General features: G+C 37.1%; 1 protein-coding gene across 4 annotated transcripts in view; it reads left to right on the top strand.

Moving 5' to 3' along the window:
* The window catches only part of LOC100716628 (broad substrate specificity ATP-binding cassette transporter ABCG2-like), a 110,100-nt gene that overhangs the window by 10,700 nt on the left and 79,289 nt on the right, over positions 1 to 20,111 (top strand). For 2 of the 4 annotated variants that reach the window (XM_013150087.3, XM_013150084.3), the window contains exons 2-6: positions 7,839 to 7,937; positions 11,597 to 11,815; positions 17,534 to 17,593; positions 18,477 to 18,591; positions 19,133 to 19,285. In XM_013150087.3, the coding sequence (XP_013005541.1) occupies positions 11,616 to 11,815; positions 17,534 to 17,593; positions 18,477 to 18,591; positions 19,133 to 19,285 (528 nt within the window). In that variant the 5' untranslated portion in view covers positions 7,839 to 7,937; positions 11,597 to 11,615. The remainder of the gene's footprint in view (positions 1 to 7,838; positions 7,938 to 11,596; positions 11,816 to 17,533; positions 17,594 to 18,476; positions 18,592 to 19,132; positions 19,286 to 20,111) is intronic. The other 2 variants (XM_013150086.3, XM_013150085.3) reach the window with 2 other exon arrangements.

Raw genomic sequence — 20,111 nt, 5'->3', positions numbered from 1 at the left:
AACAATGATTACTATATTATCTCCTTGTCTATAAAAAAATTTGTTTATACTATCACATATAATAAAATTCTATAAGATACAACATGATAAAACCGATGGAGACAGAAGAACAAAAGCTTGGTGAGACTTCAAAACAAGATGATATTAAATCAGCACTACCTATTATAATGTCTTGTTTTCTTCAAGGTAGCTGTTCGTATCATCACAGACAATAAAATCAAATAACCTAGAATAAAACCATTCCAACTAACTAATGAAAACATTATAAGGCTTCAAAGCAATATATTGGGGAATCATGCTTATCACATACTTTTATGTATTCTTACCATTTCTTACACTAGGGAAACTATTTGGTGTTTATACACATGAGTTTGATTTATTTCACTTATGAGTATGGTCTCAAGCTGCATCCATTTATTTATAAATATCTCAATGTGATCATTCTTTATAGCTGAGTAGTACTCCATTGTATAAATACCGCATCTTTTTTTATCCATTCCTCAGTTGATGGACACTTAGGTTGTTTCCAGGATCTGGCTATTACAAATTGTGCTGCTATAAACATGAGTGCACATCTATCACTGTGGTATGATGTATTCAGTTCTTCTGGGAATATGCATAAAAGGGGAATAGCTGGGTCAAATGAGAGTTCCAATCCCAGCTTTTTGAGAAATCTCCAGACTGACCTCCACAATGGTTGCACCAGTCTACACTCCCACCAACAGTGCAGGAGAGTTCCTTTTTCCCCCAGCGTCACCAGCGTTTGTTGTTTGTAGTTTTCTTGGTCCTGGCCATTCTTTCAGGAGAGAGATGGAATCTCAGTGTGGTTTTAATTTGCATTTCTCTAATGAGTAATGATGATTAACATTTTTTCATGTTTTTATTTGCCATTTGTTTCTTCATGTGAGAATTGTGTATTCATCTCAGATGCCCATTTTTGGATTGGGTTTTGAATTTTGGGGATCTAATTTTTTAATTATATGTTTTAGATAGAAGTCCTTTGCCTGAGGGACAGTTCACTAAGATTTTTTCCCAGTTTGTGGGTTTTCTTTTCACTATGCTGGAGATTTCTTTTGACGTGTAGAAACTTTTTAATAAGAGGTGGTCCCAGTTATTGATTCTGGGAAGCATTTCCCATGTGGTTTGATTCCTATTCATGAATTCTCTACCTACCCCTATGTCTTTAAGGTTTTTACACAATTTTTCTTCCAATAGATTTAATGTTTCTGTTGTAATATTCAAATCTTTGATCCATTTAGATTTTAATTTAGTACATGGTGATAGGCACGAGTCTAGTTTTAGTTTTCAGCATAGGGAGAGCCAGTTTTTCCAACACCATTTATTAAAGAAACTGTTGTTTTTCCAGTGAACATATTTGGCCTGTTTATCAAAGATAAGGTGGTTGAGTGTATTTGTATTAGTGGTTGTATATTCTAATCTATTCCATTGATCTTCAGCTCTGTGTTGATTCCAGTACTATGTTGATTTTACTATGTTTGCTTTGTAGTATAACTAAGTCAGGTCTTGTGATGCCTCCTGCCTTGCCTTTGCTGCTTAGAACTGTCTTTGCTATTCTAGGTCTCTTCTCACTCCAGATGAATTTTAGGAATGATTTCTCTAGAATCTGTAAAACAGTTTTAGGAGAATGGCCATTTTCACAATATTTATTGTTCCTATCCATGAGCAAGGGATGTATTTCCATTTTCTGAGATCATCTTCAATTTTTTTTCAGTGTATTATAATTTTCCCACATCTTTCACTTCTTTCGTGAGAATAATTCCTAGATATTTCATTTTTTTTGGTTGCTTGTGTGAAGGGTGAATCTTATTTCTCTCTGTGATTTTGTTGTTAGTGTATAGGAATGCTGTTGATTTTTGAGTATTGATTCTGTATTAAGCTACATTGCTCAATTTATTATATCTACGAGTCTTTCTATGTAGAGTATCATGTCATCCACAAATAATGATAATTTAACTTCTTCTTTTCCTATCTTTACCCCTTTTATTTCTCTCTCTTGTCTAATTGCTTTGGCTAGTATTTCCAGTACTATATTAAATAGGATCGGTGATAAGGCACATTCATTCTTGTGCCTGATTTTAAGGTAAAGGCTTTCAGTTTTTGGCTATTTATTATGATATTGGCTGTTGGTTTGTCATAGATGGCCTTTATTATATTGAGGTAAAGACCATCTATTCCAGTTTTCGGTAAGGTTCTTATCGTGAATGAATGTTGGACCTTATCAAAAGCTTTTTCTGCATCCATGGAAATGATCGTGTGATTCTTACTTTTGGCTTTATTGTTTGGTGGATTACATTTATTGATTTACGTATGTTGAACCATCCTTGCATGCCTGGGATGAATCCCATTTGGTCATGTTGTATAATCTTCTTGATGATTTGCTGCATCCTATTTGCCAATATTCTATTGAGGATTTTTGCATCTGTGTTCATTAGGGAGACTGGACTAGAGTGCTCTTTTTTAGTTGGGTCTTTCTCAGGTTTTGGTACTAGAGTAATATTTGCTTCCAGGAATGACTTGGGCAGGATTGCTTTCCTTTCAGTTTCACTGAAGAGTTTGAGGAGTTTCGACATTAAGTCTTCTTTGTATTTCTTGTAGAATTCTGCAGTGAATCCGTCTGGGCTAGGCTATTCTTTGTAGGTAAGGACTTAATTACATTTTCAATTTTATTAGAAATTGGGTTATTCAGCAGTTTTATATCTTCTTGACACAGCTTTTGTACTTCATATGCTTCTAGGAATCTGTCTTCTGTGTTATCAAACCTCTGAGAATAGAGGCTTTCGAAATAGGTGTTGATGATCTTCTGTATTTCTATAGTGTGTGAGTGATTTTGCCTTTTTCATTCCTTATTGCATGAATTTGAGCTTTTTCTTTCCTTTTCTTAATAAGGTTGGCTAGGGGATTTTTATTTTATTTATTTTTTCAAAGAACCTACTCTTTGATTCATTGAATCTTTGTATTGTTTTCTTAGTCTCTATTGCATTAATTTCCGCTCTGGTTTTTATAATTTCCTCCCTGCTTTTGGCTTTGGGCTAGACCTACTCTTCTTTTTCTACATGTTTGAGGTGTAGCATCAGGTTACTTATTTGTATGTGTTCTGTTTTCCTGATGTGGGAACTCAGTGCAATAAATTTTCCTCTGTGGACAGCCTTCATTGCATCCCACAGATTCCGGTAAGTTGTATTTTTATTTTCGTTGGCTTGTAGGTATTGCTTAATTTCTTCTTTAATTTCCCCTGTGACCTACTGATTACTCAAGAGTGTGTTATTCAGTTTCCATGTGTTTGTGGGATTTTTGCCGTATGTTTTATCATTAATTTCTAACTTCACGGTGCTATGATCTGATAACATGCATGTGATAATTTCAATTCTTTTGCATTTATTTAAATATATTCTGTGGGCTAGTATATGGTCTGTTTTAGAAAATGCCCCATGTACTGCTGAGAAGAATGTGTATTCTGATGATGTTGGACGGAACACTCTGTATATGTCTATCAAGTCCATTTGTTCACAGGTGTGATTTAGTTCTGTTATTTCTTTGCTGATTTCTGTCTGGTTGATCTGTCCAATGGTATCAATGGTGTGTTAAGGTCTCCTGTTATAATTGTGTTATTACTAATTTGGTTTTTCATTTCTATTAATACTTTCTTTACATAACTGGGTGCTCTGGAATTTGATGCATATATATTTAAGATTGTTATCTCTTGGTTTGAAGTTTTCTCCTAACCAGTATGTAATGACTTTCTTTATCTCTTCTCATCATTCTTAGTTTGAAATTCACATTGCAAGCAGAATAGCTGCCCCGCTCTTTTTTCAGTTACTGTTGTATGAAGTATTGTTTTCCATCCTTTGACTTTCAGTCTGTGAGTATCCTTTTGGGTTAGATGGGTTCTTGTAGACAGCATATGGTTGGATTTTGTTTCTTGTTCCATTCTGTCAGTCTGTTTCTTTTAATTGGTGCATTGAGACCATTTACATTAAAGGTTATAATGTTATATATTGGTTTATTGTTGACATGTTATCTTTCTGCTGTTGCATCTTTATCTTTCCATTCTGTTTAATTGTCTGCTTTGCTTAGTGGTTTTTTCCTAAGTGTATCTAAACTGTCTTTCAGTATTCTTTGTAGGGTTGGCTTGGTGATCATGAAGTTCTACAGCTGTTGTTTGTCATGGAAGTATCTTATTTCTCCAACATTTTGAAGAACAGTTTTGCAGGGTACATCAGTCTACGTTGGAAATCATTTTCCTTTAGTGTCTGAAATACTTCACTCCATGTTCTTTTTGACTTTATTGTTTTTGCTGAGAAGTGTGCTGTGATTCTGATAGGTTTTCCTTTATAGGTGATCTGTCTTTTCTCTCTGATAGTTTTTAATATTCTATTCTTGTGTGGATTCCTGGGTTGGTGATTATTATATTTCTGGGTGTAGTTTTATTTTAGTTATGGTTATTTGAAGTTCTGTATGCTTCACTGATCCTGATGTCAGTTTCTATTATGTTTGGAAAATTTTCATCTATTACTTTTCTAAATATCCTCTTGATATCCTTTATGTTGTTCCCTTCTTTTTCATTTATTTCTATCAATCTCATGTTGTTTTTCTTTGCATCATCTTATAGCTATTGAATTTTTATTTCTTGATTACTTGTTATTTTTAAAAGTTCTTTCCTTTCCTGTTCACTAGCTGCAATCTTGTCTTTTAGGTCTGAAATTCTATCTTTGCTTTCATTGAGGTGGTTTTTACAGCTTTCAATGGAATTTTCGATTTCCTGTATATCTCTTTGCATCTGCTTTATGTATTCTCTGTTTCTTATATTGTTCATCCAGAGATTCTATCTTTTTGTTTAGTTCCTCCAGTTTTTTAACTGTGTTTTCTTTAGATATGTCCAGCATGTTTTTCATTACTTTTATCATTTCTTCTTTACCTGGATGACTATTTCTAGTTTGATTTCCTTTAAAGCTTCTCATAATTGCTTCTTTATTTCAGTTGCTATTATTTTAGGTAGTTCAGGTTTATGGCATATATTTTATTCTAGGTACATACCTCCTAAGATTTCTTTGGATGGGCTGGAAGTTTGAGATTGTATTTTGTTCTTTCATTTTGTCATTTTCCTATATTCCATGTTTCAGGTGTTATTCCAAGGCTTCCCCTGGGCCTGTTGGAAATCCTTTTCTATGCCTTCAGCTCCTGGGACTCTGGCCGCCTAGTTCCCCGGAATGAGAGAGTGTCACTAGGGTTGGGGCAGGCAGGCCCAACCTCTGTGGGGCAGGAAGCTGTAAAGTTCCTTGGCTGGTGGGAGCAATGATCCCAAACTGCCCCACTCGGTATGTGTGGGGACACTACCCCAGGCCATACAGTCTCCAAAATTGAGGACGCACGCAGGCCTAAATCTCCAATTTTCTTAAGCATCTCTATTTTAAAAAATCTGTATTGATTCTATTCTACTTTCACTCACCATGTTCTTAACAATGCTCATCATCTTTTTAGTTATTAAAGAAATTATTTCTAATTTTTTCTAGAGCCTCTTTTATCTGCTTTGTTACTTCCACTCTTACCATTTCATAAAGTTCAGGTGGGTGAGTTTAGATTTGTTATACTTCATTGCCCCCTGGGTTTGTCTCAGGTAAGCTGGAGGTCTGGGGTTGCATCTCATTTTCTATGTTTTAAGAAAATTTATTTTCTGCATTTCTTACGAATCATTTATGGTAGCTAGCTTTACAACGACATGGAGGATTCCTTAGGAAGTGATTACTTTTCAGAGGTATCTTCTAGGTGTTGCTGGATTTTGACTTTTGAGTCTGTCACAAGATCTGACTTTTCAGCTTATTAGGAATGAGAATTTGCTGCCTCTTTGGCCTACTCCTTTGTTCTTTGGTACTGGACTATAGTTATGTTTATGACCTTCAGACAGTCTTGTTATTGGCATCCAAGGGAGAACAACTGATTGGAACAACTATGTCACCTTGATTAAAACCAGTAATGACAACTGGATCTAATATATCCTAGAAAATAATAAACTGTGGTAACTATTTATTTTCCACCTTTAACCACGTGAACAAAATTTATACTCATGTCACAAAATCTAAACCAAACTAGAATTTATATACATTAAATATCCCCTCAATTGAGTGATTTTTACCCTTGGCGAGAAAATTAAAAGGGATAGGAGGAAAAGAATAGGGAAATAAGAGAAAGTGATTAGAAATAAGGTTGAAGGACAAAGGAAGATTACCTAAGCTTTTGGAGACTGCAAAGAAGATAGGAGGGAAATAAGAAGGAAGAAACAAAATAAGAACTAAACAAGACCAAAAAAGTAGAAACAATGTTCACACTTATAAAAAATAAGAATATATGATAAAAACTCCAAACAGACTAACAAACAGGAGATACTTCTTTGTGATTTCAATCCTCTGGTTATCTTCTGGTAGTATGTATTTCAGAGCATGTCTTTGCTGTCATTGTTGGACAAAGGAGGCAGTCAGAGTCAAGAGCCATACTGTATGATCCCAGCAAGCCTGTAGTAGGATTAGGGGAGGGTGCTGATTCAACTCTGCAGAAGCTCATGCTGCTCTTGGTCTCTGGCTTTGGGCCTGTGATCTGAGTTCATTAGCCCACAACACAATGGATGTTTCTTGCTGGCTTCATCATGGCTTCCTGACCGGGGGGTGTCTCAGGGATGAGCCTCACCCAGAACTGGTAAACTTGAGATGACTCCAGTCTATTACTGCTCCAAGTGCTCAGAGGCTTGGGTTCATCTAGCACCATCCCAAAATGCCATCCAGTCAGTCACTCGCTCCTGAGGTCATTTGGAATGGCGTCACTCAGCAGCTGCTGCAGCCTTCCACTTCCAGTGCTCTTCTCCACTGGTGAGTTTCTTTCTGGAGGCCTCCATGGTCCTCTGCTGTCACCACACTGCTGTCTGCTCAGGCCTCCAATGTGGTGCCATGAGCTGGGAATGGAATTCAATGCAATCTTCAGAACTTTGCTTCCCTGGCTTTTCGGGATCCACCTCCCTCCTTCCCTTCCCCAAATTGCTATATTCTAGCATCTGGACTCTCAATCTTGGAGAGGCTCTATTTGTATCTATTAAAGAGAGAATTTTTATTAAGTTGAAAATTTGAAAGGACAGAAGAAATTTCTGGTTATCATAGTGGAGGGGGAAGTTTCTTTTCTTTTTTCTTATTTTAATGAAGTATTTTATTTGTAGATTTGAAACTTTTTTGACTTAATATTAATCACAGAGACTTGCTAGCAAGCTAGGTAAGCTAACAAGTGCTATACGACTGCACTGTATCCTAAACATTTAAAAATTTTTCTTTTGATGTAAAGCCCTGCTAAGTGCTCAGGCTGGGCTTAGAATTCTGATCCTTCTGTAATCCTAGCAGCTAGGATTACAAATTGTGTCACCACACTGACTTTTTAATTTTTAATATTGATTTTAACTCTATATAAATATATATAAATATAAGATTATGTACATGTGTGCATTTATATTAATTTTTAAAATTCTAGTGAAATTGATTTAAATTACATAAAGATGTATATTTAAACATAAGATTCTCCATATATGTGTATTTATGCTAATTTTAAAAATTCACATAAAATTGATCTTAATATATAAAATATATAAAAACAAGTAAGCATAAGATTACACATAACAATGAGATTCCATATGTTGTTTGATTGTATGTATATTGTGTAATATTTAAATCAAGTTGTCTGTCTCCTCAAACCGTGTTTCTTTGTGATGAGAACATCAGAAGTCTTTCTTCTTTTTTGGAGATAAATAGTACATAATAGTTATCTAAAGTTTCTCCACTGTACAGTTACAGGGAGAAGATTTTCTTTGGCATGATTCAAATGCACTATATCCTGAAGGTGGAGCTCACATGACTACGTTATCAAAATTCTGAAAACTTCACTTAGTAAGTTTTACTGTTGACAACAGTGAATCTACTAGAAGGTATAATAGGAAAAACACTTGAAAAGAGAGATATCTGCTATCCTGAATAGAACTTTCTAGAGCAAAATAAATAATACCAAGAATTAACAAACAGGCTTACATTAAAATAAAAATTTCTGCACAGCAAAGGAAATACCAAACTGAAGAGACAGCCTACAGGTTGGGAAAAATAATTTTGTTACCTACTCCTCTGATAGAGGAGTACTAATACATAAAAAACTCAAAAAAGTGGACCTTCTCTCCTCTTCTCTTCTCTTCTCTCCCTTGCCTTTCTCCTCTCATATTCTTTGCTCTTTTTATTCCTTCCTGCCTGTCATGAGGTGAGCAGCTCTCCTGTACTACACTATTCCACCACAGTGTTTCTGCCTTGTCATAGGCCAGAAAGCAACGGAGCCAGGTGACCATGGATTGAAACTTCTGAAACTGTGAGCCAGAATAAACTTTTTCTTTAGTAAGTTGATTTTCTCAGGTATTTTGTCACAGTGGTGGAAAACCGGTACAGGAAATTGGTTTCAGGGCTGGGGGTTTAGCTCAGTGGTATAAAAAACAAAATTGGTTTCTAACAGTAGGGTCATTGCTATGACAGTGTTTAGCAATGTGATTCAGAAGCCTTTGGAACTAGTTTGCAGGAGTTCAGAGAGGTTTGGAGATATAGCAGTACTGAATGCTTTTGTTTAACAGAACCATTTGGCAAAATTTTGTTTTTGTTTGCAAAGTCTGCATCGTGTGATGAACACAACTTCAGCTTTCCCACCACTAACACAAAAGCGACCATCTTTTCCAAAATGGTGGAACAAATTAATTTTGTCAACTGAGGTACCACTTTGTTACATTTTGGTAAATAAATTGTCTATATTTTATCACTGCTCTGATACATTGTGTGATTCTCAGTTAAAAGGTGACAGACTAATCTGTTGGAGGGAATTTCATGGCAGAACAATATTTAGGCTATGGCACGTGTATTTTTGGTTATTTTATAAAGAACTGTGAGCATAAAGCAGAGAATAAAGATTTGAAAAACTGGGAGCTTGGTAAAGTTGATAAATTTGAGATTGAGGAAGGTATTGTTTAAAAGAGATTAGCACCTGAAAAAAAGAAGCCAAAACTTTGCACTGGGAAAATAACATAACTCAAGGCATTTTAAGAATTAGCCGTGCCCTACCCATCGCGGGCTCAAATTCTAAAAGTGTAAACTCATTTGAAAGACATTTCCTTTGGAAGAGGGCCCTGGGGTACCCTTCTTGCATGAGGCCAGCCACAACATTATTTTCTTGGAATTTGTTTCTCCATGCTCATCTATGCAGGCACTCCGAGGCCACTGCAGCCATGATCTAAGTGAGCCTGGCTACTGTTTGCACTGATGACAGTACTCAGCATTCTCCACATGGTGCTGGTTTTGCAAACATGCAGAATGCAAAAGCTGTCACAGATTTCAAAGGAAGGCTTGGAAACCCCTGCAGTCAGTTCCTGAGAGGGAAATGCATAAAGCTATGAGAGTGAAATGAAAGTTGCAGTGGAGGCTCCAAAAAGCAATGCCAGAGCATGGAACGTCTTCGTAGGAAAGCTGTCTGAAGTGAACAGAGCTAACTCAAGGGAGTGGTTATATGGTCTGTGGCCCAAAAGATCATACATAGTACTGGGGATGATCCCCAACCCCTTTGTAGTTTATATCAGCCAACTTGTGTCCCAGATGCAAGACATAGGACTATAGAACTTAATGTTTTCCTTGAAGTGTTTTGGTCCTTATTTAGTCTGAACCCTCTGTGGCATTGTACTATTCTCTCCTCTTGGATTGGAATTGTTCACCTTGTGTCTGTGTTACCAGTGTATGGTAAAAATATGCAAGTAGTTTTCAAGCTTTACAGTGGCTCATGGCTGAAAGTTAGCTTTCAGTCTGAGAGGAGAATTTTACTTGGACCTCTGAGCAATGCTGGAACTGTTAAGAGTGTGGGGACCGTTGTAGATAGAGTAAAATGTATTTGCTTTGTGAGGTACACATGAGCCTGTGGGATCTAGGAGTGGGATTTTGTAGTTTGGATCTGGAATGTCCCCCAGTGACTTAGTTGAGGAGTTGGTGGCACTGCTGGGAGGTGAGTTCTTTTTAGAGAAACTGGGTCCCTGGGGAGCTGGCTTTGAAGGGTGGCCCTTTGTCCCCCTTTTCTCTTCCCCTCCTTCTCTTCCTTCCTGTCCTTCTTTTTTCCTCTCCTCTCCTTTCTCCTTTTCTCCTCTCCTCTGCTGCCCTCTCCTTTCCTCTGGTCCTTCCCTCTCTCCCTGCTTTCTTCCTGGATGATATGAGACGAGCTGCTTTCCTTAACCACATCCTTCTGTCACTGTGTCTCTGTCAGGCCAATGCCTCAAGGCAGTGTGTAGCTGACCATTCACAGAAACCTGAAATCATGCACCATAGTAGAGTTTTCTTCCTTTCAGTTGACTTTCTCAGGTACTTTCCCACATCGACAGGAAGCTAACAAACATGGGATTCTAATTTCTAGAGGGAGGCCTCTGCGTGCCCCCTCTTCTCCAGCATGTGAAACCTCTACAAAATTGCTTTTTATGTTTTGTCTGCTTTTATGGTTGTTTATAGGAGGATGATGTATTTAAGCAGCTAGCCCATCACAGGCTGTTCTTCATGAATGACTTTAACTTTTAAAAACAAAAATAGATTTATTTTCACATTTTGTAACCTATTCTTTCATTCTTTGTTTGCCTTACGGCCTTGTTCTAATTAAATTCATTTAAAGGGATTTTTTAATAACTTGTTTACTAGAACATTTTAGACTTCATTTATAAACATAATATTTAGGTTTTAATTTTATGTTTATCTACTTATTTATTTACTTTTTTTGTATATGTCAGGGTCTCACTCTATAGCCCAGGCCTGCTTTGAAGTCTTGGTGTTGCCCTGCCTCAGCCTCCTGAGTGCTGGAATTGCCAGTGTGTGCTACCACACTAAGAAATACACAATTTTTGCTTTAAAGTCTTAAAGAACTTGACTGTTGGTTAGATTTATTTAATTGTTTTCATAGTCAATTTTAAATATTCCTAAAATTTAAATATGTTTTTCCATTAAGGAAATGATTATGTCCTTGCAAATAATTGTTGAGTTTACATTCTCAGCTGACTGAACACACATAATGATCAGGGTTGTAAAATCTGTCTGAAGGTTTAATTCAGAGAAATGTTTTGCTTTGCCTTCATTGCCTGGCTAAGCTTCTTGAGATAAATAATATAAACTCAAAAGTTTAAAGCAAAAATACGTGGGATGTGATGATGATAATGTTGTCTTTCCCTTCACTTAAATTGTATCATAATGTGCTTTTCAAGCCACACATGTCTATCCAGCATCTATGTTTTTCCTACGTGCTGAGTTTTGAGTAATTTTTTTTCTCTTAACTCTATATTTACTGGGAATTGATGTGACAGCTCATTGGAGAGCAGGTATTCAAGGTTGTATTTGTCTCCTGTTATTAGTTCTAGGGTTGGTTTGATCGCAGTGATGATTTTCCAGGAAATTTACCAAAATATCAATGTTTTAAAAAATTAGTTTAAATTTGATGTCATGTAAGGTTTATAGTCTTACTCACCTGTACTATTGACTTACTGTTGCTTTTCCTTTTACAGAAAAGCAGCAAATTCCAGGATGTCTTCCAGTGATGTCCAGATTTATGTCCCAGTGTCAGAAAGTAACAGTCTTCTCCCCGGGACGAGTGCCAGCAACCCACAGACATGTACTAAAAGCCTTGTGTTAAGTTTCCATAACATTTCCTATAGGGTAAAAGTGAAGCATGGCTCTCTACCTTGTCGGAAAACAATTGAGAAAGAAATACTATCAAATATCAGGTAAGTGCCTAACTTTTTAAAAAGACTTTTAAAAATTGGCCTACTCTAAATTTCACAGGTTTAGCCTATTAACAGTAAGCTGCTATGAACATTTGCTTACAAATCTTTGCATAGGCACATGATTTTACTTCTTTTGGCTAAACAAGAACTGAATGATCACTTGTTAAATGCAGGTTTAACATTGAAAGGAATTTACAAATTGTTTTAAAAATGGCTGTACTTGCATTGAATTGTTACTGTATTTTGGTAGAAAGAGATCTCATAGTATGATTTAAAGATATTTATTTATTCAACCACAAATATCGTTTGTGATACTGGGGATTGAACCCAAGGCTGTCACACTGATCTATATCCCCAGCCATTATTTCATTTTTATTATGACAGGAGTTCTTGCTGTGTTGCCCAGGCTTGGCGGGAACTTGTGACCCTCCTGCCTCAACTTCCCAGAGTGCTGAGCTTATAGGCATGAGCCACGAGGCCTGGCCTGTTGAACACATTTTGAATGATTATTAGGTCCCTGGTGTTGTGCAAAATAGCCAGTGATCGAGCTATGTTCTCTGTTTTCAGCAAAGGATTGAGAAAACCGCAGCACCATCACTACATTACTCTGGTGTGATAAAAGGATTAAAAGAAATAATGTAAGCTGCCAACCCTAAATTGGGGAGTGAGGAACATGGTGTTTAAGAAAGCAAGATGCTGTGTGTATGTGTGAATGTAGGTAGGAGGGACATGCTCCATTAATCTCTTGTTCATAAAGCGTACCAAGTCAAAGGACTGATTAGTATTCATTAAACTGCAAGAGAGGTGATAGGAATCTTTGGGATGACTTTCATTTCATGTATTCAGTAGTCAGTGTGCTGCGTGTTATAGGAGAGGGAAGGATAGGGAGGTAGTAACCTTTTCAGGAATGTTTTATAGTAGAACAAATGAGAATTACTGTAGACAAATTGTGTTGACCAATGGCCAAGGGCAAGCATGACTTATGAAGGATGATAGAGGGCAGGAGACAGGTGGGGAGATCCTGCCGTTATACATTATTGTTACTTTTTGTAATTTCAGGCAAGCAAATAATTTTTGTAATGTCAAAGCATGCAAAACCCAGGAACCTGTATAATTCTTTGTTTTAGCACATTCATGTCCAGTTTCTGGATGAATCATGTAACATTGTTTGGTTGACTTTATTTATTTAAATTTTTATTTTGAAGAGAATAAAACCGAAAGAAATAAAACAGAATAGAGACAATCACAAGACAATGAGTGTGATACAACACTTCAAAACAAGGTAAAAGGAAACCAACATTGGCCTTGTGATGCCTCTTGCTATCTTTAAAATAACTTCCTATACCATTAGGCACAATAAAATCAAACAAAACAGAGCAGAAAAAAAAACCACTCAGCACCAAAACAATGAAGGCAATACAGGACTTCAAAACAAGACAAAAGGAATACAACAGTGGCTACCATAATGCATCTTCTTGTCTTCAAAGTAGCTTCTTATACCATCAAACATAATAAAATCAAACAAAACAAAATAGAATAAAATCATTCAAAAGGAAACAAGTAAAGCGCAGTACAGGGCTTCAAAACAAGATAATTGGGAATCAATAATGGCTACTACAATACATTTTTGTTATTTTTGAAGTAGCTGTCCATGCCAACAAATATGATAAAATCAAACAAAACAAGACAGAATAAAACAAGCTAAACACAACAACGAAAACAATACAAGGTTTCAAAACAGAATATAGATTAACAATGGCTACTGCCTTCCCCCTCTAGACATCTCCTCCCCTTTCACCTTCAAACATCTATTGTGCATTTTGGATTCTACTAACTTTAGATTTTTGTACTAGGGAGAAAACACCATGTTCACCTGTGTGACTCTGAACCATTTCACCCATGAGCATGTTCTCAAGTTGTATCCATTTACCTACGTGAGCCTTGAGGTTATCTTTCTTTATAGCTGAGTAGCTTTCCGTTGTATAGAAATACTATATCTTTTTTACCCATTCTGCAGTTGATGGGCAACCTACCCCTACTTTTTTTTTTCTGATTCCCTGTCACATAGAGCATTGTTTTCTCTCCTTTGACCTTTAGTCTGTGAATTTCCTTTGGGGTTAAATGTGTTTCTTGAATAAAGCATATTGATGGATTTTGTCTCCTGATCCACTCTGTCTGTGCTTCTTTCTGTTGGTGAGTTGAGGCCATCTACATTAATGGTTACGGCTAACATGCACTGGCTCCTCTCTGCCATGTTATTTTCCTGCTGTTAGCTGCCTACTTTTCTCCCCCATTCAGTTGTTTGCTCTGCATGGTGAGCAGCTCTGCTGCTGTTCCTGGAACTGTGGTCTTTTTTTTTTTTTAATCTCTTTCTAGAATGTCCTTCAGTATTCTCTGTAAGTTGGTTTGTTCTTTGTCATGGAAGTATCTTGCTTCTCCATTAATTTTGAAAGACAGTTTTTCAGAGTACATCAGTCTGGGTTGGAAGTTGTTTTCTTTCAGGACTTGAAATAGTTCATGCCAAGCTTTTCTTGATTTGATAGTTTGTGTTCAGAGGTCTGTCATGATTCTCACTGGTTTTCCTTTAGAGGTGATCTGTTTCTTCTCCCTGACAGTTATTATTACTCTGTTCTTGTGTTGAATTTCTGGAATTTTGATTATTCGTAGATTTATTTTGATTATGGCTAGCTGGAGTTCTGTATGCCTCACTTATCGTATATCATGTCCTTTTCCCATGTTTGGGAAGTTTTCTGCCATTATTTCTGTATAGACTTTTTATTTCATTTGTTTTGACCCTTGTTTTTCACTTACACCTATTATTCTTAAGTTATTTTTCCTTGTATCATCTTGCAGTCATTGAATTGTTATTTCCTGATTCCTTGTTGTGTTTAAGAGATCTTTCCTTTCAGGATCACAAGCTGCATGCTGGTCTTTAAGGTCGGAAAGTCTGTCTTCAGTTTCTTTCAAGTGGTTTTGCCAGCTTTCAAGGGAGTTTTTTAATTTTCTGGATATCTCTTTGACTTTATTTCATGCATTCTAAATCTCTCTTATATTATTCATTCACAGTTTCCTTTATTTTCCTATGCTTCTCTTTTTATTTGTCTTCTTTAGAGATGCCTAGCAATTCTCTGGTTTTCATGTCTTTTTTTACCTGAGATAGTATTTCTGTTCTAGTTTCTTTTATAGCCTCATGAAGTTGTTCCTTTACTTCAGTTGCCATTACTTCAGAAACCTTAAGTGTATGATTCCTGATCTCTTCCATGTTTTCATCTCCTGGACTTGCTCTTGTTGGGTTGGAGACCAATAACTGCCTTTTGCTTTTTTTTCTTGATATTTGCTTGGGTTCTTCCAAACAAGCAGGCAGTGGGATCCCACACACTTTCCGCATTGGCTACCATTTCTCTGGAGCATGACTGGTTCTCCTGGGTTTTCCTGGTCAGTGCTGGCTACAGGTATCCAAGTACTCACCAGCCATTGAGCATGCTGGTGCAGGGCCAGCTGCTGTTTTTCCCACCTGTGCTGGCTACCTGGAGCTCAGGCATCTGAGGGCTGCTGGAGTGCATGCAGGGGTAGGGACAGCTGCTGCCTCCTCACTAAGCTGGTTACCTGCAGGCAGTGTCTTCCAGTGGCTCTTAGAGTGCATGAGGGGGCAGGTTCTACTTCTACCTCCTAATCCAGGCTAGTTACTGGCAGGCAGTGTCTTCTGATGGCTGCTGGAGTACATGAGGGAGCATGGCCAGCTGATGCCTCCCCACCAAGCTGTTACCTGCAGGCAGTGTTTTCGGTGGTTGCTAGAGTGCATGAGGGGGCAGGTTCTATCTCTATCTCCCAACCCAGGCTGATCACTGGTAGGCAGTGTCTTCTGCTGGCTGCTGAAGTACATGAGGGAGCAGGGCTGGCCCCTGCCCTGCCACTGAGCTGGTTACCTGTGGGCAGTGTCTTTGGATGGCTGCTGCCTCCCGCACCTCCCCCCCCCCCACTGAGCTGGTTACCTGTGGGCAGTGTCTTTGGAGTGGAGGGGCGGGACCTGTCTCTGCCTCCCAACCTGAGCTTGTTACTGGTGGGCAGTGTCATCAGATGGTTGCTGGAGTATAGGGCAAGCGCTTGCCTCTGCCTCCCCACTCTGGTTTACTTATTTAAAATATCCACTTTAGTCTGATGTGGTGATGCATGCTTATAATCCTAGCTACCAATCCCCAGGACTGCAAGAAACAAGCTAACAAAAAAGAAAACAAAATAAAAAACCTGGAAATGTTTTCTAGCAGTGAAGCCTTAATGAATAACAAAATTATTTCTAGTCATTTTAGAATAAGTTATTAGGTAGCTATAGATAAGATACATCAAGAGCTATCAATAAATGTACCTTGAAAGTTTAGCAATCATCAGTATGGTTTTGCACTGTGAGAGGAGGTTGTAAAAGAAAGAGTTTCTCTTACAGCTTGCTTTAGGTTTACTGACTTCTCACTCTCTCTGCCCAATGTTTCAGTGAGGGATGCTTCTGGTAATGAGCTAAGCAAAAGGTAGATTTTGCCTTCTTCTCACTAGCTGTTGTATAATTGTGACAGTTCAGGGAAAAACAGGTAGTTAATACTGAGGTCCTCTCTTGTCATTCATGATAATGGTACAATCGTAGGATGAATATGAAATTTAAGTAAGCGTGAAGTTTCATAAACCTGAAGTTAAATATACATGAAATTTATCATTCACGATAATTACATAATCATAGGATTGACTCTGGCAGGAATTGTTATGTGATTCCTGGGTTTTTAGACATAGTCAGCAGGGTTTTTACCAGGCTAAATCAGGCCTCCATTTCACCATGGCTGTCCAGCTACAATGGCTCTGCTGAATTTTTTCACCTCTCTACTCTACCTAAACACTCCCTACTCTCATACATCCATTTAGCTCATTTGAAAAATACTTGTGTCTATTCTCTGCTTGTTTATCCTTAAAGGACGTCCTTTGCTGAAGTGATGAGTACCATTTTGGTAAGTCGTATTTTCTAGCTCACTTATCAACTACTTAACAAGGAAGGAAATCATCTAACTGAAGTATAGATTTAAAATTCCTGTTTTTCCAGCTGGCAAGACATTTTCCTTGAGTGTTAACATATGTTGATGCTTTCAAATCCTCTAATGTGTTTCCTTCTAGCCTTTAGATTTCTAATTTTTTTGTTCTGATTAGAATTTAATAATGAGCCCACTACCACTGATAGTCTGTGAATCAGTGATTAATTCCTCATGCAGAACTTGAGTAGATAACAACTGGACATGTGAAGATATTGATCAACAAACAGTACTCACAAACTGTTTTGTAGTTTACATTGTGTCATGAGGAGTAAGTGTAAATGCAAATCTGTTACTTACTTAAAGAAACATTTCTTTGTTGTTGTTACTGGGGTTAAACACAGTCTGTTGTATTCTAAACACTGGCTCTAACACTGAGCTGTATTCTGAGCTATAGTCCCAGGAACCTGGATATGTCATTTTCCAAGAGGATAAGTGACTTAGAGCATAAGTGAACAGAATTCACAGGATCTGTGCCATATTCTTGCCATATAAGTCTTGTCTTGGGATGAGCATCTTTCATATATAGAATTATTTAATCAATATTTTTTAAAGTGTTGGTACTTATTCACTGAGTTTATTCCATGCAGACCCTAAATTAATAGAACTGGTTAAAGTCAAACAATAAATTAGTATCTTTTTGTATTTACAGTGGGATTATGAGACCTGGCTTGAATGCCATTATGGGGCCTACAGGTGCAGGCAAATCTGTGTGAGTATAACAAAAACTATAAGCAAACCTTCTGAGTGCAATTTAAGTGTGATATTTAAAAATTACATTTATCTGCTATGCCAGATTGATATGATTGATATGCAGCTGTTGACATTATTAGGAGCTAATAAGGAAGAAAAATAAGGCGGTAAAATTGAAGGAGGCAAGTGGAGCAGAAGGTAAAGTTGAGGACATCAGTTATACAAAGGACAACATTTCTTCAGTTTGACCCAGCAAAGTAGATAACTTGAAGGGTCATTTCAGAGATCTGTGCTGACTAAGCCAATGTTGCCTTTGGTTTATATTTTTGAGAATTCTTATGGCACATAATGAAAAGAAAAGTGAGAATTTAAAAATTATGCTTTAATACTTATAATAAAGCATAATCTTGTATTGTAAAGAATGGAGAAATGTTTTGAAAAATATGTCCTTAGGGAATTTTGTTATTATGCAAAGATCAAAAAATGCACTTACACAAAGATAACTGCAGTGTTACTAAGTGATGTAATCTTTCTTTATCAAATTCTAATTACTAGCACATATTAACTGAAAAATATGAGCTTTATTATGACATTTTCATACATGCAGATAACTCACTTTGCTTTTATCACCTTTACTATTATCCTTTCTTACTCCCTAGTCTCTTTCCCCCTTCTCTAACATTCCCTGTAAGGGAATATTTTTCATATGTGTGTGCGTGTGTGTATATACATACATATTATCGAATCTAGTTGAACTATAGAATCTTTTACTAGCTTATAAGTTGAGTAGAATTTGGACTCAACTAGTTTATGATTGGAACAAAATTTGGTTTGAGAGTAGCTGAGAGTTTCAGCTTGTGTTGGAGGGGAAAAAATCCCATAAAATATATGTATTTTTATAGGTTGTTAGATGTGTTAGCTGGAAGAAAGGATTCGCGTGGATTATCTGGAGATGTTTTGATAAATGGAGAACTGCCACCCGCTGATTTCAAGTGTAATTCAGGTTATGTGGTACAAGTAAGCATACATGGGTCTCTCTGTTTCTACATGAGCCAATGTCTTGAGTTACGCATTAGTGTGCTTCCAGTGAATTACATGATGTGCTTGTAGAAACAAATTTCTTTACACCAACTTTTCATAATATTCCACTATTTGAGGGTAGTGTTAAAGGAAGAGGCAGAGAGGATCTGGAATAAGAGCCTCCTACGGCAGAGGCATCAATTCCAACTGTTGCATCATTTCTAAAACCCACTACTGTTGTCCTTTTCTGCTCTCCTTTCACCTTTCTCCTTTCCTTAGCTTAGAGAGGTATCCATGGGCAATCCCTGTATGCAGCGGTCTGCTATTAGTAATTGTACAACCTGTGCTGTCCTTGGGTGTGCAGTGGGGGATGGAAATGTCTGTGTATGTAGTTAACTGCAGTTGGTAGAATTGAAAGATCACGATTAGCTAGAAATTGCCTTTAGTATGTAATTTGTGAGGATTAAAATACACATACTAGACTGATGGTCTTAGAAAATACTCAAGATGTCTCATTAAAATACCGTGTTGTCTGAAGGATGATGTTGTGATGGTCACGCTGACTGTGAGACAACATTTACAGTTCTCAGCAGCTCTTCGGCTTCCAACAACTATGAAGAATGATCAAAAAAATGCGAAGATTAACGATCTAATTGCTGAGCTAGATCTGAATGGAGTGGCAGATTCCAAGGTATTGTGAATAAAACTGAGGGAATCATAGCTAGGGAATAAAATCTTTCCAGGCTCTTTAATAGCTGTGTACTAACTTTTTTCCCCTGTTTCTCTCTTCCTCATTTCAGTTCCCCTCTCTTCCTCCCCGCCCCTTGTTCCAATGTGTTTCTGAGGCATATTTTTGAAATTGACTGATGAGAAGGCAAGAATTCCTGCTCTATTTCACTTTGCTCTAATGTGGCTTCCAAAATTATATTCCGTCATATTATTATTTACTTGTAGTTTTTACTCACACTATTTTTCCATATGTTTTCTTTTGATGTTTGTCTCATACCTCTCTCCTCTTTTATCTTGCTTCTGCTAGTATTCATTTCCAGACTCTTGTTTGCCTTTTTTTAGAATTTTGATATACCATTGTGTGCAGGGGTACCAAAGAGCAGACAAAGTAATGTTTTCTGTTGTGAGTTGTGAAGATTAAGGAGAAAAATGAGAGAAATCATTGAAATTTAGACTTGACCAGTCAGGGTGGAAGCTTTGACATGTGGAGGTTGGAGGCAAATATATTAGTTAGATTGCAGTGATTTAGCTGTCCTTAGAACAACGAAGAATGGGAATTCTATAAGAGCTGCAGCTAATATCTTTACTTGTTGACAGTCTGTTGTATAAAGTATATTTTGTTTGGAAAAAAAACTTTGAGGTGTCTCTATTTAGCACTTGTTTTTTCTTTTATAAGTGCTTGTGATCTTTGCTTTGGTTCTGTTTACCTGATTTTCTGAGTGAGATACTTTCTTTTACTCTCTTCTTCACATTTAAGCAGTCGTTGCCCTAAACTACTTGTTTGTATT

This window comes from Cavia porcellus, unplaced genomic scaffold (assembly GCF_034190915.1).
Source record: "Cavia porcellus strain 051 isolate PalLab524CR breed Dunkin Hartley unplaced genomic scaffold, mCavPor4.1 scaffold_4, whole genome shotgun sequence".
In the NCBI taxonomy this organism is placed as follows: domain Eukaryota; kingdom Metazoa; phylum Chordata; class Mammalia; order Rodentia; family Caviidae; genus Cavia; species Cavia porcellus.
Note: the sequence above shows the minus strand (reverse complement) of the source record. Positions and strands in the feature narration are given on the sequence as shown.